This window comes from Lutra lutra, chromosome 7, assembly GCF_902655055.1.
Source record: "Lutra lutra chromosome 7, mLutLut1.2, whole genome shotgun sequence".
NCBI lineage: Eukaryota > Metazoa > Chordata > Mammalia > Carnivora > Mustelidae > Lutra > Lutra lutra.
The window spans coordinates 72,184,294-72,207,460 of record NC_062284.1 but is presented as its reverse complement, the minus strand read 5'-3'; the positions used below and the strand labels follow the sequence as shown (position 1 = coordinate 72,207,460).

Genomic DNA, 23,167 nt, shown 5'->3' with positions numbered 1-23,167 from the left:
CTTTGCTGTTTGATGGCACTGGAATTGGTGCTAGCTAATTTTGGTGCTTGTTAACTTGCTAGCTGAACTAACATTGGTGCTAGCTAACTTGCTAACATCCTTAAAGAATGGGCAGACTTCGAACAACCAGTCTTCATCAAAAGCTTGACCTAGCTTATGAGGACGTTCTTGCCTTTTGAGATGGCCCAAGGGTTGTTCATTCGTTTGTTTGTTTGTTTTTTAACCAACTGCCTAGCTTTAATTATTTATATATTTTCTTTGCATTTATATTTTATAAAAGAAAATGTTAGCGCTATATCTTGGGCAAAATATTTTTTTTTTATTAGTTGCTGTTTGATTGTTTTCCAGAGTCCCTTCCTTACAAAGTTCTCAAAGGCCATCACCAAAGTGTTACTTCATTACTTTATCCACATGGTCTCTCTTCAAAATTAGACCAAAGCTGGCTTGTGTCTGGGGATCAGGACTCATGTGTCATCTTGTGGAATATCTTTACTGAAGAAATTTTGCATAAATTCTTTTTGGAAGCTGGTCCAGTAACAAGTCTTTTGATGTCGCCAGATAATTTCAGAGTAAGTTAAGACAAAGAGTAAAACATACCATAAATTGAAAAGTTATATAACATTACAGAATATTTTTTAAAAATTGGGGAAATTAACCCATATTCCCACAGAAAAAAGTTCTATGTATGCATAATACAACTGGATAATTTTTATGAATTCCTTTCTAATTTTTATATGCATTACTATTATTACAATTTATGCAGGCAAGTTGATTCTCAAGCAAAGATTTTGTGTTTACAAAAACCAGTTAATTCTTTTACTTTTTTTCCCCTAATTTTATATCTTAATCTTAATGGAATTTTCTTTTTTATTTTTTAAATAATTTTTTAATAAAAGTAATAAACACTCAATGTAGAAATAATTCAAATGTATAGGAATCTATAAATTAGAAAATAACATTTGCCTTGAATAATTTACTTTTACTTGAATAATATACTTTTATAATAATAGTTTATATTTTCTTTTTCTTAAATTGATTTTTGTTTGCTCTTTCATTTGTTTAACAAATTTCTGAGCATCTACCTTGTGCAAAACAAAAGGAAATACTTTCAGATATAATTTTCGCATGTCATATAAACTTAATTTCAGCTTCCGCAAAGCTGACATCTTTGTTAAAATAATGAACAATCAACTTCTGATTTTCCTGAGTTTGTCAATCAGTTGATTGACTTGTCAAAAGTATTTCTCTGTAATAATAACATAAAAAAAATCAGTTGCAAGGTAAACTCAGAGAAAACTTACACTGTATTTTTGTAATAAGACATAATGAAAGAAATACTTCAGTAACACAAATGATGAAACAAATCAGTGGAACCAAGTGAAGAGACTAAAAAAAGGCTTCCATATGGTGATTTGGGATACTTTGATATGTCTTTTATTCCTGAAGTTCCTCCTGTTTTTTAAATCATTTTTTCTTTCCCCTCAAAGCTCCAGGACAATAGTCAAATCCTGACCCCTTTTACTTCTGCCTCAGTCATAAATGACTTAACTCCAAACCAAACCAAATAAAAAAGGAGTTTATTGAAAGGGCATAAGAGGCAATATTTTAGACATATGAAACAAACCACTACAGCAAGTGCCCCGTGGAATTTGAACTTAAATTCAGGAACGAAGGTTACTTACTCTTCAAGTCCCCTACATCAAGAGTCTGTTTTCTGTGATTTCTCCTTTCTCTTGCTTCTACCTATGACCTCTTTTAGCTTCTCAGTTTCAAATGCATGGAAAAGAGAATCTGATTGACCGAGTGTTGATCTCTACTATATGTCGACCTCTAGTTGTAGGATCTGTGTTCACGTATTACATGTATGTTCTCAAGTTGTATGTATGTGTATGTTTCCTTAAGTACATTGGGCTCTCTGTTCTAGAGGCTGCGGGTTGTGCAGGTTCTCTAAGAGGTAATAATGGGGAGGCAACGCCATCTGCCCTATTCTACAAGTGTAGGCTCCCCATATAGCACACCTGCTATTTTGTGATTTTTTTTCTCCCCTCAGGATTTCTGTAGTCTTCTTAGAATGAATTAGGAAAAATAACTTTCTCCCCAACACCCCACAGAAAGAGGTCAGTAATGGGCACAGGGAGATTCTCAAGGGATCCCAACTGATGCTTTAAACACAGCAGCTGAAATTCTGGCTCACTGCCCTCGTGAAAGTAGGAGCATCCACATAGCGAAGGGGTTAGAAAAGAAACAAAGAGGTGGAAAAGCCACTACCCAGCCAACCCTCCTCCCCTCAGCCACCCCAGCCACCCCCATCACCAGCTGACTAACACAGGGCCCTCTTGGTGAGGCACAGACCTGCCTTGTAAACTCCTCCCAGATTAGCCTCGCAGCACCCAGCGTGGATGGTCTTTGTCCTAAACTGTGTTCAAGGTAACCACATGCTGACTTTTTAAAAAGTATCTTAATCTTTGTCCTGAGAGCCTATTTTTGGTCCTTGTATCTTTGAAGCTGTGCATTCAGTCAGAACTATCTAATGCTTACCTCTTTTAGATTGTGTCTACACTGAATTTCCTGTTTGGATTAGAATCTGAATAGTTCTGGGAACAGCACCAAATCACATTCTGAGGCTCTAAGTGGAAAATATCAGCTCATGATACCCTTGGGCCTAAGCTTGTGTCTACAAATAGCTTCTTTTTGTGGCAACAAATTAGTTCTGGGGTTTATTTTATTCTGCATTATTTCCGATGGCTGCCTCACTGCCTGAATTTGCTGAGTGACGGTGAAGTCCTTCATTTATCTTATAAGTAGATTTGGCTTGGAATTCTCCTTTTTCACTTGTGTCTCTTGACTTTTCCTAATAAGTTGTTGAATTTCAAATCTACGCCGTATTTAAAGCTCGTGTTCACAGTGTTCTGTGAAGAGATCCTGTAGAAAGCAAAAATGTCTTTTTGTAAATGGTGTTTAAACAAAATATTTTTATGTTACTAGGGGAAAAAATCAGATTTAGTGTTAAGGAAAGCATTTGATTATTTACTTACAAATAATGCCATTTTTTATGTTTTTTTTCCCCAACAGCTAAGAACTGATCAGGTAATTTGCTGTGTGTGCAGTGACCATTCCGTGGCTCTCCTTCACCTTGAGGGAAAGAGGTGTCTCCTTCATGCCCGCAAGCACCTTTTCCCTGTGAGGCTGATAAAATGGCACCCAGTTGAGAATTTTTTAATTGTTGGATGTGCAGATGACTCCGTTTACATCTGGGAAATTGAAACAGGTAAATTGGAATTTTACCCCTTTCATTCTTTCTATATTTATGCATCAAAGAATTTGGCTAGGCAGAGGGTTCCAGAGAACCCTGCTTTAACCTTTGGTTGGGCTGCATTTAATGGCTTCGGTTGAAAGTGTGTGTGGAAAACAAAACACAATGGCCCAAGATCTTAACCAACTGATGGTTCGCTGACAGAGCAGTGTGCAGGAATGAGCCGGATATTTCTGGAAGCTATAAATAAAAACATAAGTTATCTACGTTAATTATTAACAAGAGAGAAATTTAGTGTCCTACCAGTCTCAAATTATCATTAAATTCTGCCTTCTTCAGCATACTCACCATCTCAGCAACATTTTGAGCTAATTGATGATCAGTAATAATGGAATATAATTAATTACAAAACTCCAAAAAGTTGAGTCAGGGAAACTGAAAACTGAGTGGCTCAATTGAACTTTTGATGTCATAGTGTAGAAAATGTACAGTGTGAACCTTAAAGTTTTCAAAAAAGTTTTACTCTGTAGTTTAAGATTGAGAGTAACACATTTCAGGCAGATGCTTGGAACTTATCAAATACAGCAAGGTAATTAATGAATGTGAGTCGGGAGTGTGCCTAAGAGTATATTTTACTGAACCCATTGCATGATTTTTATTGATTAATCAGTGGTGGTTTTATGTTGGATATTATTAACAGACTGGATAGTTTATAGTATGCTAGTTTAGTGTCATACTTCACCAAAATAATTGCTATTTTCTTTACATTTGACTTTGGTGTGTTAATGATGATGACTAATGTGCTGGTGGATGGAGGGTACAGTGTAATTCTGCCTTACATTTGTACCTTGCTTTACAGCTTTGATGGCCTCCCATGTTCATTTCCCCTTAGATTATCACAACTGCTAGGGTGGTGGAAGAGACTTTATTCCCCATCTTATTGATGAGGAATTTGTAACTCTGATTTGTAGGTGCACAAGATTACATTACTAATAAGCAGTGAACCAATCTGAGGGTCCCATCTTTCTTTGCAAAATGTGCACAAAATTAGGAGAGTTTTAGAATTCTTAGTTAATCTATCAACCTGAGTGACACTTGAGTATAATGGATAAAATGAGCTCTAAAGCCTGGGATTGTTTCCAGGACCTGCTAACAAAGGCTGGCCTCAGGCAAGCAACTTGACTTCACAGCATGTCCATCTCTTCATCTATGAAATGGGAATAATGATACCACCTTCCTGTCAGGATTAAATTAACTAATACTGACCATGCTTGTAAACAGTACCTATAGGTGCTATACCTTTAATAATAGTAAACTATTATTAATATGATCAAAGAACGCAGCAAAATCTTGACTTCTTCTTGTGGAATCTAAGCCTGTAGGACAAGTAAATGTGTGCTATTGCATTATTTTCAATTGTGAAATTGTGAAGACTTGGTAATCAAGCATATTTTTCCTAGAAAGTAGAATCTAGTGAGAATAAAGAAATAGCTGAGAACTGACAAATGTTTATAGTTCCATTGCCCCATCAGGACACCTTTCAGCCCATGCATCTTTTTACTTACATATTGTTTGATGGGGTGGGCAGTAAAGGAGGGAAGTCAAAGCACAGTACTTTTTTTTTTTTTTAAGTTTTATTTATTTGGGAGAGAGAGCGAGAGTGTATAAATGGTGGGGAGGGACAGGGGGAGAGGGAGAAGGAGAGTCCGCTGAGCAGGGAGTCTGACACAGGGCCGATTCCCAGGACCCTGGGATTGTGACCTGAGCTGAAGGTAGACGCTTAACCGACTGAGCCATCTAAGAGCCCCAACTTCTAGTACTTCTTGAAACTGTATTTATTCCCACATTTTGTTTTAATTTTATCATTTCTTTTTATACTCCCCAATCCATAACCGAATATTACAGAACATTTGAAAAATACAGAGAAAAATAAAGAAAAACAAATAATCCTGTCCCACTTCCTAAAGATAACTGCTATTAATATTTTAATCTACTTTCTGCCAGACATCTTTCTATGCCAATAAATAGATGCCAAAATTGTGTTTCAGTCATGGTCCTGGCAGAAAATTGAATTTAACCCAGATGGGTCAAATGAGGAGACTTTAATGAAAGGGCTATTTATAAGGGTGTGGATAGGACTTAGGGAACTGAGAAGGAATGGATAGTGAGATCCCCATCACCCAGATGCTGGTAGAATCAGGAAGCTCCTACCACTTGCCCAGGGCTGAAGCAACAAGAGGAGAAAATAGTGTCAGTGGCCCCATGTGAGAGTGGAAACCATGGAGGAATGGTCACTCTCTGAAGTCATGGAAGAGTAACAGCTCCTCCCAGAGATGCAAGATGGAGACAAAGAAAGAGTTGGAAGAAATGGTTTTCTCTGTCCTTCTGCAATCACCTTCCTTAGTTCGATCCAAGTAGTAGTCAAAGAGGAAGGACATTCAGTTCTAGGCATTAGCCAGGGGCCCATAACAGGTGCAGAGGAGCAGGGAAGGGGTGGAGGGAGTGGTCAAATGGCCAATAATTGGCATCACGGCCATTATGAACACATCATACTTAAACTCAGGAATCTTCTATGGTTGGTTCTACATATTTTTTCCTATAAAAAAGTGGCTTTTTTAGAATTTTCATATTAAATGTGTCCACATTTAGTGCTAAATATAAAATATTTATTTCAGGGACGCCTGGGTGGCTCAGTTGGTTAAGCAGCTGCCTTCGGCTCAGGTCATGATCCCAGCGTCCTGGGATCGAGTCCCGCATCGGGCTCCTTGCTCAGCAGGAGCCTGCTTCTCCCTCTGCCTCTGCCTGCCATTCTGTCTGCCTGTGCTCGCTCTCTCTCCCTCTCTCTCTGACCAAAAAAAAATATATATATTTATTTCAAATGAGGCTGTGAGGCTGTTTATCTCATAGTCATCTACATTAATACTTTATAAACAACCTTAATTCAACCTAAGATGGAACTTAAGATGGTGAAAATATTACTAATAATTATGGAAATACCTTCCCATTTGTGATGTGGCTCTTCAGTTTTTCAAAACATCATCCCATTAACAATTTCACTTGAACCCCCCAACACAATGCCCATGGCTGATACCCTGACTTCCCTCATCATTTACCATGCTTATCCTGTTTGGATAAATTTATGCTGTTCCTTTTATTTTGCGTCTGATATTGGCTTTGTTTTGGGTTGCCATTAACCTCTGCAATTCCAATTTTGTTTGAAATTGAATGAACCACTTTCTTTTGCACTAGCTGGATTTCATCTGGCTAAGATACTTCCATCTCATTTACTGTGCTAGATTTCAGTTTCATCCTCTTCTTGTAGAAGTGGGAAAGTCTTTTCCATTTGTAGTTTCATACAGTTAGAGGAAAAATACCAACAAAGACCAAAACGATTGGGCTGAAAAGAGGCTATGAGGCTCTAGCATGTCTTGCTCACTGACGTACCTGACACGTGGACAAATAAATGAATGAATAAATGAAGACTAATTTTCTTGGACCTTAGTAGACTGAGTTTGAATGAGTTCACCTTAATATTGGCCCATGCTGTGGCTCTTAGATCATGGCTGGCCACCTGCAGGTAGAGCCTTACTTTCTCCTTCAAGTCTACCCTAGGATTTCTAGAGTTCATGTGACCTGTCTCATTTCCTCCAGTATGAGTCTGTGGTTTTTCTACTCCAAGCAATTTTTCTGGGGTTTTTCCTTTTAGCTTTGCTAGAAGGTTCAAACTTCATTCCATATGTGAACAGACCCACTCCCTGCTCTGTTTCTCCAGTACTCTGCTTCCTCTAAATATCTGAAGGAGGAATAAATTGACACAAAGACATCTTTCAGCACCAGAGCAACCCCAGAGCCCATACAGAGAAAACAGGAGGAGTGAGTGGGATCCCGATTTGTGGGAAAGGAGCCTAGAAAGAAAAGGAAAGGGGAATGAAGCTAAAAAGTAGTTAATTCTCAATTGTGCCAGAAACCCCACTTTGGTGGAAGGTGGGGGATTGGGGTATAAGTCAGTCCCTGCGCCACCTTCTCCGAGTGTGGAAGAAAGGAGACTTCATCAATTTTCCACCACACTTTAAAGCAGCCTGTTTTCACTTTATTGATGAGATTTATTTACTCATTTTTTTTAATTCTTTTGGGTAGAATGCACAAGCATATTCTAGAGCCAAGTATCCCCATGCGTATTTTATCTTGAAGTTGTAGGAAGTGTTTCTCATGATTACAGGTGGCACGGTCAGATGCATGCCAGCATAAAGTCTGGGGTCACTGGTGGGCATGCTCCTCTCCTGGGAGAGGTGAACAACCAAAGCAGAGAAGTATTTATGTAACAGCAAAGGCCTTCATCTTCTGGCTAAAATTGCAGCACTGCCAGGTTGGGAATGATGAGGGCATCTAGTTTCTCTTATTGATTTGCCAGATGTCCCATGATGTCTAGGCCTGATTAGGAAGGGAAAAAATTGGAGATGTCATTTTGATTAATATTTGAGTTATCGCAATGTGTTTGGCACTGACAACTTTGGGCAGCTTTGTCACCCTCCTTGCTGTTGAGACACAATAGGGATAATGTAATACTGATTTTTTCCCCCTAAAATACACACCAGAAATAAATCTCAGCTCTGAGCTCATTATTCTTTTAAGAATTGAATTTAAAATAATTCTGAGGACTTTTCTGTTCACTCTGCCAGATTTACATAGCAGAAAACTCGTGTAATGAATTTCTCATGTGTTACTGATAACAACAGTTGTTAATACTGAAGGTCTTCTGTTAAGCTTAGGACCTGCATTGTGAAATATGCCATATTAAGCAATTTGTGTGTGTGGTTTATGTGTGTGCACGCACACGTGGGTGTTTGTAAAAATGAAACCTTACTTGCTTGAAATGAAACTCTCGATAAGATAGATCAGAAAAACTTTTTCTATAAAGAACTGGAGACTAAAGTTTTTAAGCTTTGCAGCCCACGTGATCTCTTTTGCAGCTACTGAGCTCTGCCCTTCGTGGCACAGGAGAAGCCATAGATAATATAGAAAGGAGTTAGTGAGGATGTGTTTCAATAAAACTTTATTTACAAAAGCAGGGAGCTGGTTGGGTTTTCCCTGCAGTGTGCCTTATAGATTTCTAAGAAGGATGGCAGTTCTTTCTAAAGATCATGATTTTCATAATAACTCATACTACAGCAATTTACAATTTTTAATCCGTTACACCATCCTGACTGTATGGTTCATACCCAGTTTGCTAATGAGGAGATGGAACACACAGATGTTTTTGAGTCTGAAGGCACCCAGGTTAGGTAGAGGGTGCCCGCACTGGGATGCATGTGTCTTTCTGGTTTGTTCTCCACTGCACTGTACATGGGAACACTTGTTGCAGATGGAGGTCAGCTTTTTGAGACTGTCGAACAGGGAATTAGATAAGGAAAGCTCTGGGAAGAAAAGAAATGGCTGCTAATGCTCTCCTGAAGGAGAGGGCCTCGGGCTATCTCTTAGAGCTTGGCTCTCAATTTACCCACAGTTCTAACAGTTCTGGGCATCTGATTTCTCAGATGACAGATTAGAAACAGCAGATTGCAAGGAGGGAGACTGTTATTGGCAGGCACTCCCGACAACAGTAGCAATAGCTGATGGGAAGGAAGGAGAGGCGAACCTGTGAATCGCTGCTTCAGACAGTCTTTTCTGAGCTCATGGGAAGACAGTCACCCCCCCGAGACGCTGAAATGGTTTCCCCTGTTCAGGAAGCTCTTTGATGTGCCTGCACAGGTTATGGGCAGCTGCCAGTCCATTTCCCACACCTCCTACCTGGGAAGGGGGCACTCCTTGCTTCAGGAAGACTATTGAAATGTATTACATCTCTGGTGGGGTTGCAGTCCTCAGGAAATCTAAGAAGCGGCTGACAGCCTGGAGTTTAAGGGGAACCGAAGTGCTTGCCCAGTAACTGGGTAGAACTCAGAATCCTTGTGAGTCTATTTTTATTCATTTCTTCCTGTTGCTCAGGTAATGTGAGCTGTGTGACCTTGAGCAGGAAGCTTCACTCCAGTAGCCTGGCCTGAGGACCCAGCCTCTGGTCATGACTTGGTTTCTGTGGGAAAACAAGTTCTGCATTTTAAAACAACTATCTTATAAACAGACCATTGGAACAAAGCCTGTGCATATGAAATTAAGGAAGTCAGGAAGAAAAAAAATACATTCCAGAGTTATTTTTACCACAGGTGTTAATTTTTATTTCTTAATTTTACTTTCTTACTGAAATTAGTACGTTAGTTAGAAAATTATTTAGTCTATATGGTACCATGTAAATGAAGCATTTATTCTTTTGTGGCTTTAAAATACATAGTCTTAAAAAGAAAATTTTAAAAAATAAAACTATTAAGAAACGTAAGATAAGGTTTTTGCCAAGTAATAGCCATATAATAGGTCATATTTTTAGAATAGGCCATATTTTTAGAAAATATCTAGCATTTAATCCTCTACTATAGATTGGAGTTTGCTTTAATTGTTTAGGGTGAAGGATATGTAGACGAATGCTAGACACAGCTTCCCAGAAATGTGCAGTCATATTTTACCCAATAGAATAGAATCATGTGGTTAAATTCTTATTTTGCTACGCCAAAATATCACACAAGGTCATTACCTGGAGAGGTCATTTTCCAGGCCACAAGTATTATCTTGTTGCCTTTATTTGTAGTATATAGTGTATAAAATAAAAAATTTTTAGTTCCACTAGTTACCAACCACACCATTCTGAAGGACAGTTTTGCTTGATTTTCTCATCAAGGTCACCCCTCTGTAGATATAAGTTCCTTGTCAGCACAGCCAGAGGATGACCTTCATTATGTGCGTGTCAAAGGTAGATTTTGGGTATGCAGCATCCGGCAGGTAATTGTCTTCCCAGTATGTTATTTTCTCAAAGCCACGTTATTTTGTTGTGGGAGATTACAGATGGAACCCTCTTGGGATGATTGTTTTTAGAAACGAAAAATAGGGTACATTAAAGCACAGGATGGGATTTTTCCTATATCACCTTTTCCAAGCCCTTTTCTTCTTTATTATAATAATTACTGGTGTTATTACTCAACACGTATTCTCAGTTTGCTGCCTATTTTTTGAATCTTTATTTCTTCCTCTTTGGCCCTGTTATCACAGCTACGCTGTAATTTGAGATTTTGATTCATGTGATACTCTGTGTGTGTGTGTGTGTGCATGGATATGTCCATGTGTATGTACACACTTGTGTAGATGAACTTTGTTTGCAGGTTAACTACTGAATATTTGCTCAGTTATCAACGTTTAATGTCTCAAGTGGGAATTAGCATCCAGGGCGGTTAGGATCATGAGCCCTGGGATTCAGACTGCTACATTTGAATCCTTGTTCTACTCTCTCCAATCTCTATTATCTCAGTCCACTTTGAATTCCTCAAAGACTCACCATCTCTTCTCCACAGTTAGCACTAGATAGATATTATCTGTATTTATTATAGATCCTTCATATATTACCATAGCAGTTTATTTTAATCACTCATTATTCATTCCTAATGTATCAAATGGATGTTATTGCCTAATATTTAGAGACAATAGATTCTGCCTCTATTCATTTGTTCACTCTTCAGCAAATCACTAAATTAAATTGATCAGAGCCTTAGTTTCTTCATGGTGGTGGTGATGATGATGACAATCGTGATGACACTTGACACAATGTTGCAGGAAGGAGGTAAGACATTCCTGTATGCAAGAATACTGGCTTTATTTTTATTAATTTTATTTATTTATTATTTTCATTAATTATATATATGTTCATATATTAACACATATATCTGCATACATATGTATGTATATACATATACAAATATATGTGCCTCTCTATAACCATATATATGTGTATATGTACATATATATACATGTACAAATATATATGCATACATGTAAGCATATATGTGTGTATGCATACACACCTACATACACACATGCCACATGGTTGCTCTAATAAAAAAAAAAAAACTACAGCAACAAATGAAAAATATTAAATGAGGGCGCCTGGGTGGCTCAGTGGGTTAGGCCGCTGCCTTCGGCTCAGGTCATGATCTCAGGGTCCTGGGATTGAGTCCCGCATCGGGCTCTCTGCTCAGCCAAGAGCCTGCTTCCCTCTCTCTCTCTCTCTCTGTCTGCCTCTCTGCCTACTTGTGATCTCTGTCAAATAAATAAATAAAAATATTTAAAGAAAAATAATAAATGACACTTCATTAAAATTAAAACTTTTGTGCATCAAAGGAAATTATCAAGAATGTGAAAAGACTGGGACTCATGGGTGGTTCAGTTGGTTAAGCATTTGCCTTTGGCTCAGGTCATGATCCCAGAGTCATGAGGTCGAGTCCCTCATTGGCTCCTTGCTCAGCAGAGAGCCTGCTTCTCCCTCTGCCTACTGCTCCCCTGCTTGTGCTCTCTCTCTGTCTCTGACAAATAAATAAATAAAATCTTAAAAATAAAAAAGAATGTGAAAAGACAGCTTGTAGAATGGGGAAAATTATTTTCAAATTATGTATTTGATAAAGGTTTAATATCCAGAATATATAAAGAACTATTACAACAAAACAAAAAGATAAACAGCCCAATATTAAAAAGGAAAAAGAACCCGAATAAATATTTCTTTAAAGAAGCTGTACAAATGATCGACAAGCACATACAAAGATTTCAACATCATTAGCTATCAGGGAAATGCAAATCAAAATCACAATGAGATATCACTTTACATTTACAAGGATGCCTATAATTTAAAAAAAAAAAAAAAAAAAAAGGAAATGAAAAAGAACAAGGTTTCCCAAGGTGGGAATATAAAATGGTGCAGCCCCTGTAGAAAACAGTTGGGCAGTATTTAAAAAAGTTAAACATAGAATTACCGTATAAACCAGAAATCCCACTCCTGGGTATACCCCCAAGAGAAATGAAAATATATGTTCACACAGAAACTTGAGCATAAATGTTCATAAGATCATTATTTGTAATGGCCAAAAGGTGGAAATAACCCACGTGTCCTTCAATGGATGAATGGATAAACAAATTATGGTGTACGCGTATAATGAAATATTATTCCACCCTAAGAAGGAATGAAGTCCTGACACATACCACAATTTGGATGAACCTCAGAAACATTATGCTAAGTGAAAGAAGCCAGACACAAAAGATCACATATTATATGGTTCGTTTTATATGAAATACCCTGAATAAGCAAATCCATAGAGATAGAAAGCAGATTAATGATTGCCAGGAGTTGAAGGGAGGGGAACCTGGGGAGGGAAGGATTACATAATGGGTAGGCAATATTTCTCAGAGGTGATGAAAGTCTTGAAACTAGAGAGAGTCGCTGTTTGCACAACATTGGGAATGCACTAAATGCGACCAACTTGTACGCTTTGAAATGGTTCACTGTATGTGATGTCAATTTCAACTCAATCGAAAGAAAAAGAAAATCTGAAGAAGACATCTTGAAAAAGCAATAGAATCCCAACACTTACAGAAAATCATTATGAATGACTAATATATTGCACTTCCAGTATTTTATTCCTTCACATATATATTAATATATACTGAGACATACTCATATTTATTTGTATATCATGTAAGTCTCTTGGAAGGCCTTATCTACTTCTTAGTTCATTATTTTCATTATTAATGTTAACACCCTGAGAGATGTAGCAGGGAGTTTCAGAAAGCCTCTTCCCTTCACTCGCTCCACAATCCACAAATCCCTTTTTTAAGGGAATGCTAAATGAAATGAAGCATTTCTTTCCACTTTGAATGGAGGAAACGCTTCACAGCAGTATTAGCAGTACCTGTGACATTGTCAACAATAGACGTGACATATTTTCATATCACATCACAATTGTCCCCGGTATCTCAAAGTACCATCTATGTTTACCACTGCCATAAACTTTTAGGCACACCACTAGCTCTTGTCATTTCATGCATGAATAAATAAGCATATAAGCTTGGTTTTTAATATATTTTGCTGATTGCATTTCAACATAATCAATATCCTTGATAATCCTATGTATTTTATTTTTGACATTTTAAACCAATATTGTGAAAAAGGGTTGGTTCACTGGTTTTCCCCAGACTGCTGAAGAGGTTCATGGCATGTAAAAAGTCAAGGCTTTCTGTTAGTCTGAAAGATTTTTAATGTGGGGTGCACTGAAGTTACTCAATGGTAGCAGTACAATTGGGGAGCATAGGTCGATATCTGATATTTATATACTTATATAAGATAAATATATATCTTAAATATATAATATGTCTTATACATTTATATATTTACATAATATAAAATATATATTAAATATATGCATGCACACACATCAGAACAAAAATATAATAATTTAATTTAACCTTATTAAATTAAATCTGACAACACTGTATCACTGAAGAGAGACATAGGAGTCTCATTGTATATATATATATATTTTTTAATTATATATATATTTTTAAAGATTTTATTTATTTATTTGACAGATAGAAATCACAAGTAGGCAGAGAGGCAGGCAGAGAGAGAGGAGGAAGCAGGAGGAGCAGAGAGCCCGATGTGGGGCTCGATCCCAGGACCCTGGGATCATGACCTGAGCCGAAGGCAGAGGCTTTAACCCACTGAGCCACCCAGGCGCCCTCATTGTATATATTTTTTTACATTGATATAAAGCCCCATTAAACACCCTTACAAGCATGTATGTACATACACAAATGCACATGAATGCGCGCTCACCCCCCCACCACACACACACACACACACACACACACGCGCACACAGAGTAGTCTTCTAGAATTCCATCTAATGAACATAGACCTCTAGTTTGGTCAAATCATATCAATGTTAATATGCTTTTGTAAGTACACAATCTTTTCAAAGTGAGGCAATTCCACAATGCAGAAAATTTCAAGGTTAAAATTATCTACATGGGGTAGCCCTTTAAAATTTGAATATCACATTGAAAGGCTACTAACAAAATAAACACAAGTATTTTTTCCCCAAATTTGGATTTGCTTTTTTCTCAATCCTAATTAGCTATAAATGTTTGAACAATTATCTAATTTTATTACAGAATTATACTTCACATGAACATGGTCCTATATTATTTTGAGACATCCTAACTTATTTTTTAAATTCTATGTTATATGATTAATGGTTATCTGATGAAACACATACACAGGTGTTTGTGTGAATGTGTGTGTGTGTGTGTGTGTGGGTGTGTGTGTGCTCGCGCATTTTAATTAAGGTATTACTCAACCCACTTTTTAAAAAAATCTGGCATGTTAATATGTATTAGGCATATTGTGATATTTGCAGGATAGCTTTTTAACATTATGTATGCTCAGAAACAAATATGAAAATCAATAGACGTTCATCCAAATGATAAAACTAAATATTTTTTTCTCTTAAAGTTACTTTCACCAATTGGGTCCCACCCTTCGCTGTCTTATTGTTTCCCTTGTCAATTACTATCTTCCTGGGTTTTACTTAAATAAAGGAAGTACTTGCTGTCATCACTTTTAACTGATTCCTGCAGTCTGATTACACTGTTGGATCACGTGCTCATTGGATATGTTTGTTACATATCTGAATTAAATCTCAGGAGCTTATTCAATAGCAGCAGAAAGAGGAACATCCCAGGATGACTGCTCTGTGGCCCCTCCTTAGCTAGGCCCTTTTTCATATGGACACTTGCAACGTTAGTGGGTTTCACAGCTCCCATATTTGGCAAAATAAACCCAAAGGAGCCATCTGCCCCTCCTCACGCTGCCTCTTTTCAATTCCCTAGCAACTTCCCAGTAGCCAGCTGCCACAGAAATGATTGGAAAAGCGAGACTCAGTGGACTGTAATGATTGTTATTCTCTGGGAAAGTAGGTTCTCTGATTTGGCTGACGGATAAAAGATATCAGATGCACTTTATTCATCTGACTGTATCAATAATATCCAACTTCTACCACTAACTTACTTGGTAGGATTTGATAGGAAGGGTCTTTCATGTTTCTAGGGATGAAACTGGTGAAAGCAAATCCAAAGGTCAAGTCCTTGGCTAGGAGTGGCGAGCAGAGAATTTGACTGCAGGAATGTCAGATTTTATCTCCTGTGCTACAAAAAATGTTGGTTGATAATGTCAGCCTGTCGAAAACGCCCTGGCGTGGATTGGTCCACTATTTTCCCCAGTCCTGTTCACATTCACGTGCCTGTGGATTCCATTCCCCTCTAGGTCTCTGTGCTGAGAAGACAAAGGGCTTTTTGCAGCCACTTGGAAGCTTCAGAGTAACAGAAGCTCCACTGGGGGACACAGGATGTCATCTTACAGTTAGTTCATCATTTAAGTGGATAGCAAATTGTTTTTGTAAATTTAGTTAAATGATTTGGATAAAGTCTTTTATTTATCCATTTGGATAAAGACTTTATCCAAATCATTTAACTAAATGATAGATCAGAACTGAGAACATTTATGGGCTGGGAGTTCAGGAAAATAATGGGAATAAGAACATTTAACAAAACAATTTACTTTTAATCCATGATTTGCACTGGAGGTTTAACTTTTTTAATCACCACATTTTTCTTACTTTCAGAAGCATCATTTTTAAGTCTAGTTTGGAAACCCCATTGTTATATTGTTCCTTATTTTATATCTATCATTTAAAATAAAATTTTATTATCTTCATTTCTTACAACCATGATCATTTTCCCAAGATTGCTTTATTAGTGAAGCTATCCATCATTAATGATTTTATAAAGGAGGTTGTGTTTTCTTTAAAGCACTGTTTTTAAGGAATCCTTAGCACCTTACAATTTAATTATAGATGGCATAAATAAAACAATCAGTAAAACTTGGGGTTTGGAATTAGGTGACTTAGCTTACCTGTGTAGATATAAGGAGAAGTCAAATTCACGATGTGATATAATATCTTATATTAACAGTGCTCTCTAGAAACTCATCTCAGAGCTTATCACTTTTATTACTTCTGACCTCCTAGCTACCAATTATTTTGAATACAGCTCCATATAATTTTTGCCACCATTTAAAATCTAAAAAGCTCTGAAAACAAAAGGGATTTTTTATTAGTTTGTGGTAAAACAACAAAACCAAAACTTGACTCATATGAGGTTATTTACTCCACTAAGTATAAATATTCTTTTTTTTTAACCTGCAGTTAAATGACTTATTTGATCACTGTCTGTTCTCCCAGGCTCTCCTATAGCTATTGTACAATATAAATATGTGCATTATCTTATCTCTCCAAAATATGAAAAATCCTGAATTGTAAAACCTTATGGACCCAAATTTTTGGATAAGGAATTTTGAGCTTCTATTATCTTCGTCATTCTCCCCAAAGTAATTGATAGTTTTCTACAAAATTCCATCTATACTCTTTGTTTTCTTGTCTCCCATTTACTGAATATATTTTAATCTGGGTTTTGTCTACACTAGTCCAATGAAACTGTTTTTCTTGAGGTCCCCTCACCTCCCAGGATGAGTTGTCTTCCTTTGGGTGGCAGGTACTTGACTTATCTGCAGTCACTGTCACCAATGGCCTTCTTGTCTCTCCACCTTCAGCCTTACATGGCATCCTCATCCCCTGATGGCCAACAGCCCCTCTTTCTCATTGTGCTGATTCTGCCAATCCCTCTTTATATTAATCCCTGGGTCTCTTCTCAGAGTACTTCTCTTTTTGTTTGTATTTTCCTTGGGCTATCGTATCAACACAGTTGCCTTTTTGTGTGTGGTAAAATTCTTGTAACATGAAATTTGCCATCTTAACAGTTTTTCAGTGCAAGGTTTAGTGGGATGAAGTACATACACGTTATTGTGAGACTATGACCACCATCTATCTCCAGAACTTTTTCATCTTCCCCAAATCAAACTCTGTACCCATTAAAACATTAAGTTCCCATTCCTTTCTCCCCTCAGCTCTTGGCAACCATCATTATACTTTCTGCCTCTGTAAATTTAACTACTCATATAAGTGGAATCATACACTATTTGTGTTTTTTTGTGTGTGTGACTGGGTAATTTCACTTAGCATAGTGTCCTCAGGGTTCACCCATGCTTTCTATACCAAGTGTCAGAACACTCTGTGTGTTTTTTTAAGGCTGCATAATGTTCCATCGTTGTTTTTTAATTTAGACTCTAATAGCTAATGCCAGAAGACCTATCTATATTCTGTAAGACTCCTTCCATCGTTTATATATATAATGGAATACTACACAACCATAAAAAGGATGAGATCATGCTATTTGTCACAACATGGATGGACACAGAAGGTATTATGCTAAGTGAAATAAGTCAGGCTGAGGAAAACAAATACCACACGATTTCACTCATATGTGGAATCTGAAAAAAATTCAACCAAAAAAAAGCAGAATCAGATGTATAAATATGCAGAACAAACTGATAGTTGCATCGGAGAGGGAGGTGGGGAGATGAGCAAAATGGGCAAAGGGGAATGGGAGATCCAGGCCTCCAGTTATGGAATAAATAAGTCATGGAATAAAAGGCACAACACAGAGAATATAGTCAATGATATTGTAATAGTGCTGTATGGTGTCAGACGGTAGCTACACTTGTAGTGAGCTTAGCCTAATGTATACTATTGTCTAATCACTATGCTGTAGACCTGAAACTAATGTAACATTGTAGGTAAACTCTATTCAAATTAAAAAAAAAAAAATGCTCTGGCTAAAGGAGAAGGAATTGGCTCTCAAAAGTTAGGAACCAACTAAAGACCCCTGACTACATAAGAAACCTAAACAACCTATTCTATGAAAGTCCTAGTCAGTCATCCCAGATGGTAGTACCGTTTTCTGGGCCCAATACTATCAACAGTGCCTAGTGATGAACTTGGGTCATTGAAAGATAAACTATGTACTGCATTTATTTTATAAGCCCCCAGTAAGATATGGAATTATATATTTCAGAGGTGCCAAAAACATTTAAAAATATGGGGCACCTGGGTGGCTCTGTGGTTAAGCCTCTGCCTTCAGCTCCTGTCATGATCTCAGGGTCCTGGGATTGAGCCCCGCATCGGGCTCTCTGCTCAGCAGGGAGCCTGCTTCCTCCTGTCTCTCTGCCTGCTCTGCCTGCTTGTGATCTCTCTCTCTCTGTCGAATAAATAAAATCTTTTTAAAAAATTTAAAAATAAAATGGTTTAGAGACAGATTGGTTGGGATCTTTATTATCGTTTACATAAACTGTTGAAAATTTCTTAACTGATTACCTTGCCAGACTCTTCAGTTCTCTCCTCCATATTGCCAGCCAAACATTATCTACTTTAAACTCAACACTGAACATACCAGTCCTCTGGGTCTGTGGTGGCAATGTAACTGCACTCCCTAGCATTACTGGTCCTACCTAGCTTTTAGTCCAAGTGCCTGTCCTAACTCATCCTCCCAACCAGAGGACACAAATAGCCTGAGACATACAGGGCATTTGATACTCACAAATATCCTTTCTGAGCCTCAGTGGTTTTTTGTTTGTTTGTTTGTTTTATAATCCTCTGAATTGTTTTAAAAACTAAAGATGTATGCTAAGTGCTAAACAAAGCACTTCAACACTTAAACTTAACATTAGCTAATGAAAAATTTGATAATGATGAAGGTGATAAAGAGGAAGGGAAAAATATGAATCTTACATACAATTTTTCCCAAAATAATTGAGTGCTTTAGAAGGCTTTTTTTTTTTTTTTTTTGGTTGTGGTATATGACTGCTTAATCATCAGTTCTGTAGCACATATCTTCATGGCTCCTAATAGAGCACGAGATTGGGAAAAGGGCTATTAAAAAACAATTAAGGGGCTAGTGCCTGGGTGGCTCAGTTGGTTAAGCCTCTGCCTTCGGCTCAGGTCATGATCCCAGGGTCCTGGGATCAAGTCCCACAGCAAGGAGATTGCTTCTCCTTCTGCTGTTCCCTCTGCTTGTCTTCTCTCTGTCAAATAAATAAATAGAAGCTTTATAGAAGAATTAAGGGGCACCTGGGGTGGCTCAGTCATTAGGCATCTGCCTTTGGCTCAGGTCATAATACCAGAGTCCTGGGATTGAGCCCCACATTGGACTCTTTCCTTGGCAGGAAGTCTGCTTCTCCCTCTCCCACTCCCCCTGTTTGTGCTCCCTCTCTCGCTGTGTCTCTCTTTGTCAAATAAATAAATAAAATCTTTTAAAAAAAAAGAAAGAATTAAATGTCTAACCAGTCCTCACATTTGTTTTTATGACTTTATGCATCTATGTAATTATTTTATGGGGCAGGAATCTCATATATAAAATAATAAAAAAATAATATGAAAATTGAGGTCTAAAATTGGTTCAAAGTAAAAATGCTTCTACAAGTCCTAATTGTATTAGTTTTCTGTTGTTGTGTAACAAATCACCACAAATTTCGCCCCTTAAAGCAACATCCATTTACTTTCTCAGTTCTATAAGTAGTCTAAGTGAGCTAACTAGGTTCACCGCTTAGTCTCGTTCTTAGGAAACGAATTCATGGTTCTGCCCACTGAGCTCTCAACTGGAGGCTCTGGGAAACAATTCACTCCCAAGCATATTCAGGTCCTTGGCAGGGTCTAGTTCTTTGTGGTTGTAGGTCTGAGGTCCTTGCTGGCTGTTCACCAGCTGTCACTCTCAGCTATGAGAGGCCAGCCACTCTTATATGTGGCCTTCTCCATCTTCAAAGCCATTAGTGGCGCTTTGGATACTTATGCTTTAAATCTATCTGACTTCCCCTTGTTCCACCAGCTAGAGAAAAATGTTCTGCCTTTTTTTTGTTGTTTATTTATCTGAGAGAGAAAAAAAGAGTGAGCACAAAGGGGTACAGAGAGAAAGGGAGAGAGAATCTCAAGCAGACTCCATGCTGAGCACAGAGCCTGAAGTAGACCCAGAGATCACAACCTAAGCCAAAACCAAGAGTTGGTTGCTTAACTGACTGTACCACCCAGGTGCCCCCAAAGCTCTCTGCTTTTAACAGGCTCACCTAATTAGGCCTGACCCACCTGAATGATCTCCCTATTTTAAGGTCAGCTAAGTTATAAACCTTGATTTTATCTGCCAGGTCCCTTTTTTGGACATGTCACAACATAATCATTGTAGTGCTGTTCCATCATATCCACTAGGGAAGGCATCCCATGAAGATGACAGTCATTGGGGATCTTAGAATTCTGCCTGTTGTATTGGCGTGCAGGTAGGATCCTTTCTGGAGGCTCTCATTTCTGAGTAAGTCCGTAGGATAGAAGATTAAAGAGATGGGAAAGGATTTTTGGGTCACTGGCTACAGGAACGTGGAATGAAATTTTATAGATGACTGGGGAGCCACAACTACAGTGATGGTACACAGAGCATTGGTGCTTTCAGACTAAACCCTGACATGTCTGCTGGAGCTTTGATCACTCATTATGTGCCTGAGGGAAAGACTGTCATGTCCCAAAAGGGAAATTAATTGTAATTAAGGTGTCTGGGGGCACCTGGGTGGCTCAGTGGGTTAAAGCCTCTGCCTTCGGCTCAGGTAATGATCCCAGGGTCCTGGGACCGAGCCCCGCATCGGGCTCTCTGCTCAGCAGGGAGCCTGCTTCCCCTCTCTCTCTGCCTGCCTCTCTGCCTACTTGTGATCTCTCTGTGTCAAATAAATAAATAAAATCTTAATAAATAAATAAAGTGTGCCCTGGGCACTCCACTGTACCCACCCCCAAAAAGGAGACTTTGGATATGCCCTCACCTGTTATCCAGAACCTTATTCAGGAGACTGTGCCCTATGTTTTTCTTTCCCAATACCATTCCTCTATCCAGGCAAAATTTGAGATCAACTCAGCAAGATATTTACCTAAGTGAATAAATGATAGTGTCACATTTCATTGAGGAAATTGTAACCTCCAACTAACTTAACCTTCAACATAAAGCATGAGGGGAAATAAAGGACTATTCTTGAAATATTTTAAATTGAAAACATAAGCCTATCTGGTGTAAAAAAATCAAACAATACAAAATGAATGACATTTTGCAGTACTCAGAAGCAGTATAATTTTAATGTTTTGTATATAACAGGTCATTATATAATTAATTAGATATATTCTTCACATCATAATACAGAAACACTTTTTCCTGTATTCACCCCTTCAATTGATTGTAAATTGTATTGAAGTTTTAGAGTGAGGTGAAAAATTAATTCCTAGTGGATTCTATGGTGTTTGCACGTGTTTAAGAAGATGGAATATTTAATGAGTAAATACCTTGTAAAAAGAAACTTAGTTTAAAATTTATTTAAAATAAATGCATTATTTGTATTCCTTATACATCTCAGCAACTATAAACCTTTAGGTGTTTTGATCCCTTTTTTTCTTTCACCCCACCCCGACCCCTTTATTCTGCTTTTCTGGAGGTCAGCAGTCAGAATTAGATGTGAGGGTTGAGTGTGGCCCAGCTGATAAGTCCCAGGGTTGCTCTGAATGTGCTGGAGGCAGTGGCAGAACTGGGGTTAAGGTCATGGTGGTCAGGGACTTTGTAAAAATGTATTCTATATGCCCTAAAGGTATAGAAGGTTGATGTGAAGCCAATCATGAGTTTGTTATCATATTAGGACCTTGTATAGAACAAAATGAGCCACATCCTTGACAATCTATTTTACAGCTGAATATACTATATTTAAACATATTAAGGAATGAAGGCATGTACCTTTATGCCTGATTTAATATTTTCGGAACCATTCCCCTTCCTTCAGTTACTTTCTAGTTAGCTAGGTTTGATAACTCCAGTTTCCCTCCCTCTGGTCAGAACCCCCATCAGTTATACATTTTCTGGAGTAAGATGCAGTAAATGTGATGGTTTTGTTAGGAAGAGGGCACTAGGTCAATCTCCATACACTTCTGTGCACAAGGCAATGAATTTCATGTGTAGCTGAAGGTAAATGATCAATCTTACAACAGACCCAGTGGTCAAATTCCTTGATTCGTGGAGTTTAATGACAGCTGTCAGTCAGCCATTTTGCTGAAACCTGTTTCATGAATTTGACTACAAAATTTAATAGTGAGGCCATTTTTTTTAGCCTGTTCTGTTTTAGAGATAGTCACTCTGAAATATAACTGTCCACTCTCTCACAGCCCATTACTGTGCTGGAATCAGTTAGAAAATACCCACCTGAAAAAAAAAAAAAAAGATGTACTTCTAAAAGGTATACACTTACATGTTTTTGTTGTTGTTAAGCTTTGTTCAAATAAGTATAGTTTCTTTTCATTACCAATTATGTAATAGGAATTACTTACCAAATTTTGATTTTTCATAATCCCACAATAAGCAGAATACTTAATTGAAAATATTTTTAGCTTTTGATAAAACAAATTGTTTAAAATTTGTAAGTTTAACTACAAATTTACCAGAGGGGGGTAGTGAATGGGGATATGGGTGAAATAGATGAAGGGGATTAAGAGCACCCTTATTCTGATGAGCCCTGAGAAATATATAGAATTGCTGAATCACTATGTTGTACACCTGAAACTAATATAACCTGTGTGTTAATTATGCTGGTATTAAAGTAAGAGATAAAAAATATTGTAGGTTTACAATATATGTGATTTTAGTGGCCTGGGAGGATTTATGTTCCTATGGTAATGTTTTTCTAAGGAAAATCTTCTACATTCTTCTGAGGAAAAGCACCGTGAGTGATAGTAAGTCAATCACTGTGTCACATTTATTTATTTGTAATTTTAAATAAAAATGTTTCTGTACAGTGTGACACAATGTTACTCAAGCTGGGTATTTTTGAATCTTATTACTTCTAATCATTTGCAGATGGATTCATCAAGTGACTACGGTTTCTTTTTTAACCATTTCTGTCCCTTTTGGGATAGTCGCTATTCCTTTCCCCATAGATTTAGCGGACCTAATTATTGAGTATTAGGATAGAGTTGGTCTGGCTGGGCATTTAACATAA

At 37.6% G+C, this 23,167-nt stretch overlaps 1 protein-coding gene across 4 annotated transcripts in view; it reads left to right on the top strand.

Moving 5' to 3' along the window:
• WDR72 (WD repeat domain 72) overlaps nucleotides 1-23,167 on the top strand; it is a 222,734-nt gene that overhangs the window by 62,228 nt on the left and 137,339 nt on the right. For all 4 annotated transcript variants that reach the window (XM_047738978.1, XM_047738977.1, XM_047738976.1 and 1 more), the window contains 2 exons: nucleotides 349-569; nucleotides 3,073-3,268. In XM_047738978.1, the coding sequence (XP_047594934.1) occupies nucleotides 349-569; nucleotides 3,073-3,268 (417 nt within the window). The remainder of the gene's footprint in view (nucleotides 1-348; nucleotides 570-3,072; nucleotides 3,269-23,167) is intronic.